Here is a 6000-nt window from a genome sequence, read left to right on the forward strand (position 1 = left end):
CTGGCTCTGTGCAGGCTATCAGAGGAATTTACTAGCACCAGTGGATACCCCCAGCAGGATACCTGGGTAATCTTAGATGCAGGTTATGTGTATGAAAACAACGTTAACGCCAAATATTCATTTTGGTGAGAAGTTTCTTGGGAAACTCCAGAAAAAACTCTTGAAGCCGGAACACTCTGGGAATATCATTCAAGTCTTCCTTTCCACTGTGTTTTGCAGGGAGTGTTTATCTTCAGCGCTGTCCAAATGACTCCCCTCACAATGGGAAGTTATGTTTTCCCAAAGTGGGGCCAAGGAGTTGGTTGGTTCATGGCTTTGTCTTCTATGGTGCTGATACCAGGCTACATGGCATATATGTTTCTAACCCTGAAAGGCTCCTTAAAACAGGTAAGTCTTTTTCCTGACCATCTTCAGACCTGTGCACACTGATCAAAGCTTGCTGGGCAGTTGTTTTCTGTTACATGTTTCTCCCTTGCTTAGCCCAGTTATTTTGCATCAAGCTGAAAAACATAAAAGGAAGTACCAACCAGAAAAAAAGACAAGAGAGTGTCTTTGCCATCTGTTGTTAAACATAATTGCCCATGTTATGTGTGGTCTTTATCTCTGGTTTGACAGTTGCAGACACTTTGCATTCCAGCTCCTTGCACCTAGAAAACAAAGTAGCAGTTTACGAAATATGTAAATGTGTCCTAATTAATGCAAGGCGCACTGTCATGAATCAGGGCAGGGGGTGCTCTGGGGAACTGGAATCAAACTCTTAGGACTAATCCACGTAACTCTTGTTTTGACTGTCTGCTTAGTGACCCTGTTTGGCATCTCCCTGTAATGTGATCAAAGACTTGAGCTCCTGCTCTGCACTGCACCTGTCTTGAGTTACACCTTGCTCTGCTGCAGCGGGCAGGAAGGACGCGAAAAATCTTGGGAGCACTTCCCTTTAGTCTTCATGTAAGGGATTTCTGTGAATGATTACTTCATGAAGAGCACTAGAAGCCCTTTTCTCGCTGAACTGTGCTCTCAGCCTCTCCCTGACTCCTTATTCCAGTTTTTACAAGGAGATGACACTTCTCATGTAAGAGAGGCTTGAGTCAGTTTTAAGGTCCTCAGAGATGTGCTGCTAAAGGACTGGGAAATGTTGATAAGGTTACTGACCCACACACTGTTCAGTAACCACCTACGATCACCATATCTAATTGTTTCTAATCTGGGTGCATCCTCATTTTTCCCTCTCGAGCTCGTGCTGTGCCTAACAGCCCCTTCTTCAACCCCAGTGCTGAAACTTCCATCTCTGCCTCTATGCTTGTGGGAGCCAAACAGTGTCACAATGAATTTGTCAGTATCTCTGGAAAATTCTGGAGTCAGCTGACAGAGCCATCTTTGCAAAGGGCCGGATGATCTTTAGCAGAACTGACGTGTTCTTTAGCCTCATGAAATGCTCAGACCTTCATCCAAATATTTATCTTCAGCAAATTTTAAAAGACTCAGGCTTCAGAGAGGTCTACAAAAAATTTCTAGGTTCTTAACTCCTACGTTTTGAATATTTCTCCTTTCGTCTTACAGAAACATTTACAGGCAAAGGGAGAATTGTTGCTCTAAAATACAGCTGCTGCTTGGGCAGAGTTGTGTAAGACTATGGTAAAAGTTCCTCATCTCAGTATTGCTGTGGATTAAGGTCTTGTTTTTGAAAGCATTGACAACCAGCCAGGTTGCAGGTAATGGGAGGGACCTGCACCAGTGACAGGCTCTGAGGATCTAAACTAGTCTCCCTGCAGTCTCTCCTCATTTCTTTTCCCTAGGAAAGCCCCCTTGTTAATACCTGCTGGCATCCAACATTTTGCACGGGGTCTTTCAGCTCCTGCTGTCACACTGAGAACAGAGCTAAGCCTCTGTTCAGTAGGTGTGGCTTAGTGCTGGTTTGGTCCCTGGGAAGACAGGCAGTTGCAATTCTAGTTCTAATGCCTCGACGAAAGTGTTTAGGATTGTCTTTAAAAATAATTAAAAAAAAAAAAAGCAAGCTCAGAAACAGTTTTTTGGCTGCCTCACATTTATTGTTGTCCTTTAAACAGCGCATCCAAGTGATGATTCAGCCAAGTGAAGACATCACTCACCCTGAAAATGGGCCAGACCAGGCACAACAGAGCAACTCTGCTAACAAAGAAGCCTACATCTAAACTTCTGTATTGTAAAAGTACCACTCCTACTCCAGAAAAACAAAAAATATGGTTGAATATGACCACAAAATTATGTCTGAGAATATAATTACCTACCTCTAGTGGCAAAAAAAAAAAAAAAAAATTTAAAAAAATAAAAAAAAAAAAGAGAAAAAAAGCAACGAGGTCATCTCCACTCTAAGGGAATCGCCATGGGTATGATCCAGCCATCATGCGAGCTCAGATGTTGACAGTGTTTTTGTGTTCTCCGGCAACCCACAGACTGTTAATGTTTTTATCCGTTCACAATAATAGTTGCATACCTTGGAATTTGTAAATTGATGTGCCAAGACCTTTTTAATCTACCTTCTAGCACGACTATTTGAAGTTTTGTGCTGCTGATTTTTAGTAGTTTATCACTGTTTCTTACCGCTGAATCCCAAGACTGTTATTTCTGACTTTGCAGGAGTAAAATTAAGTTTGGATTGTTTTGTACAAAAAGAATGAAGTATTTTGTAAACAAGTGATTTCCAGTGAAAAAAATCTGCCCTTAAAATTTGTTCCAGCTGAGGCCATTTGAGGGGGAAGAGGTTTCCTTCAATTAACAGCAGCCACAGCCTTTATAAACATTCCTAGTGTAAATTTAGCTGTCTGTGTGGCAGTACAGCCCAGGCTGCTCACTGGCTGTACTCTGCCTTTCAGGTGACTTTCAAATAAGGTCACAAACTTCTTTAAAAATACACATACTGTTTCTTATAAAAAGAAGGTGTCTTTGTGAATAAATACGTGAGTCGCAGATGTTAGAGGCATAAATATGAATTTTAACTTTTTTAGCAAAGTAATATCCAAGAGCTCTTAAAGATTCCCAGGAGTAAAATGCAAAGGATTTGCAATCGAAGCTCAGAGTGCTTGAGCTATTATTATGATGTTATTATTATCCTACTATTATTGCATTGTCACCAAAAAGAAACCAAAACAATGGCTTAAAGACCGAAGTAAGTTCTAATTTAGGATTCAAATCTCAGATGTTCTTTTTTTTTAAGCCGTTAAGGGACTTTTAACAGTTCCTAATGAGCAAAATACAGAATCTGGATGGGTTAGCACTTTGGGAGCAGTTCCATTTTGATTTCCACAGTGACCTGGTGGTGGGGAAGGCACAAGGCACAGCTATTTCAATGCGATGCAATCCCGCTCTGGGCTCCCTCTGCATTTGCCACACAGCCAGGGAAGCCCGGCCAGCTCCTGGAATTTTTCCCTGTGTGGGGAATGCAGCGTTGGCCCCGTATGGCATCTCTCATTTGGCAGCTATATGACAGACACGGAGGATTATGGAGAGTGCAGTAGCTGATGTTTGATTGTAAATGACTGTGACAGAACTGTGCAATGAAACATGCTTTTCAGCAACTTTTTGTGCACCGTACAATGTTAGATAGCACAATTTATGTAGAACTACTACGTGAAAAAAAAACATGTTACCTGTGAATGTTGGGTTTTTTTGTTGTTTTCGTCTGAAGGTGACAAACATGTTCTTGCAATAAGGTATTATTCTCAGAATGTCAAGCACATTATGTAGAAATAATATATATATATAATACACATGTATTTCAAACTACATCATAAAATTTCAGAGTATGTTCAGTAGATTCTAAACTGTTTCATAGATCAACTGTAAAATACTACGAGATCTAAGCTACATCCTAAAAGGCCATAGCTGAGATGCAAACATCCTGTAAGTCTTCGGGGTTTGTGTACATTCTACACAAACATTACACATGGTACATGCACATCATAATTGTGAACTTCATTAGACTAAGGATAAAAATTCAAACTTTCTCTTTATTGTTTAATGTACTCAAGTCCCATGTTGTTCTAAGAAAAATGCAGTATTTAATGTTTGATTGTAAACAATTATGACAGATGTTTGACAGACCTGCTCTTTAGCAAAAAGCTGTACAAACGTATCACATAGCACAAACTAGTGTTGTAGAACTACTGTGTGTAAACTGTGAATAGCTGTATCTTTTTTGTAGTACTTGCCCTGAAAAAGAAAGATTATTGTATGATCATATATGCTTTTTGCAATAAGGAAATATCCAACACCAGGCAAATCTATCTCTATATAAAAATATATATGTAATATATACATATTCAAAAATATATACAGAGCCTGTTTAAAAGAGTACAGTATTATTTAGTAAATTGCAACCTGTTCTATGGACCAAATGTAAAATATTTATAAATTAAGATGCATTTTAAATGTCTATAAACGGTGTCATAATTAAAGCACGATTGTTATGTAAGTTTCCAAGAGTTTAGAGGAAAAAGAATAAAGGTTATATTATACATTAAACTCAGAATTTTGCAGTCTTTCATTACACAAACCCAAAGCATGTTAATTTTCTGCGAAGCAAGTTCCAAATGTGTCATATATATATATAAATATCCTTTAAATATCAAAATGCTGTATCCCACTTGTAATGCATATAATTAATCCATGCTATTTCTATGCTGTAATTAGTATGTGCATACATTATGCAGGGAGCTTAAAAGGTGACAGTTAATAGCCCTTCCTGGCATCCTGCTGCTTTAATTCTCCTGTGGGAAGATGGCAGGCCAGGGATAAAAGCCTGGATTTTGAAATGACCATTCCTCAAGTGCACTCGTGCGGATGCTTTGGGGTGTGAACTGCAGCACCTGATGTCCCTGACCTCGGAGCCATCCCAGGCTGATGAAGTAGCACCTGGATACTCCACAGACAGATGATCCACTGCTACAAAAAAAACCCAAAAAAACCAAAAACCCGGCTTCCTGTGTCAGCTGCCCTGGCAGGGTGAGAAGATGCAGGCTGCGCCCGTGTGATGCTGTGGAGGGATTGGCTGCTCCTGGGCTCGGAATTTAATTATCTCGCTGCAGAATTGGAGCAGGACTGCATGCTGGGGAAGAGCCTGAGCAATTTAGAGAACTTGATTAGAATTGAGAACCCTCCCGATAGAGGCGTCTGAAATCATACATAGGCTTCAATTCCAAACTGCTGACCTTAGAAAGGAGCACTTTGGTGCTGGAGTACACGGTGAGGGCAGAGCTCTAAAGCAGGCTGGGGAGGAAGGGCAGCAGCAGGGAGGGGAGACCAGACGTTGTTCTGGAAATGGGGGATGGAGCAACTTCCATGCTTTTGAAGTACAGGGGGAAATGTGAGCTCTGTTTCATGTTTAGTCCCCGGGCATTGGGTCCTGTGGCCGTGGCCTGCTGCAGGGGAAAAGCCGAGGGCTGCAGCCGAGAGCAGGGGGCCGTGGTTAGTGATGGGTGGGCAGGGGGCAACGGAGGGCTGAGGAGCAGGAAGGATGTTGTGTTAGTGCTGTGATATTTCCGAGTTCTCCTGGAGGAATTTTCTCTTGCCGCGCTGCAGAAATCCCAACAGCAACTCAACAAGAAAAATGCAAATAAGGTCACTTCTCCCCTACAGGACTGCAGGATGCCCTGAGAGAAATCTATGTCCTTGCTCGTCAGGAGTATTAGTTCAGCTACATGTGCTTTTATTCTAAAATAACACTGTGTTGCTTTGGGGGGTTTTTTTTGTTTGTTTTAAGCCTGATTATTTCTGTTTTGTTCTGCTCAGGCCACAATAGCATTGCAATTAACTATTACAATTGCTCAGCTCCCACTACTGGCTGGTTCTTGGGGGATACCACCCAAAGGCAGGGCTGGGCAGGCAAGCTCAGGGCCTGGCAGTGAGCACAGGGCAGCAGCTCCCGCCTGCCAACATCCCTCCATGGGCATAACCTCGTCTGGCAGCTCCGCTGAGCCCAGCAGGGAGCAGCAAAAAGGGGCTGCACTAAAGAATTTGGACATTCCC

At 41.8% G+C, this 6000-nt stretch overlaps 1 protein-coding gene across 3 annotated transcripts in view; it reads left to right on the forward strand.

Moving 5' to 3' along the window:
* Positions 1 to 4497, forward strand: part of SLC6A1 (solute carrier family 6 member 1) — a 59845-nt gene extending 55348 nt beyond the window's left edge. For all 3 annotated transcript variants that reach the window (XM_017830985.1, XM_017830984.1, XM_017830986.1), the window contains 2 exons: positions 220 to 387; positions 2064 to 4497. In XM_017830985.1, the coding sequence (XP_017686474.1) occupies positions 220 to 387; positions 2064 to 2168 (273 nt within the window). In that variant the 3' untranslated portion in view covers positions 2169 to 4497. The remainder of the gene's footprint in view (positions 1 to 219; positions 388 to 2063) is intronic.
* The last annotated feature ends 1503 nt before the right edge of the window (positions 4498 to 6000 follow it).

This window comes from Lepidothrix coronata, unplaced genomic scaffold, assembly GCF_001604755.1.
Source record: "Lepidothrix coronata isolate B3197 unplaced genomic scaffold, Lepidothrix_coronata-1.0 Scaffold186, whole genome shotgun sequence".
NCBI lineage: Eukaryota > Metazoa > Chordata > Aves > Passeriformes > Pipridae > Lepidothrix > Lepidothrix coronata.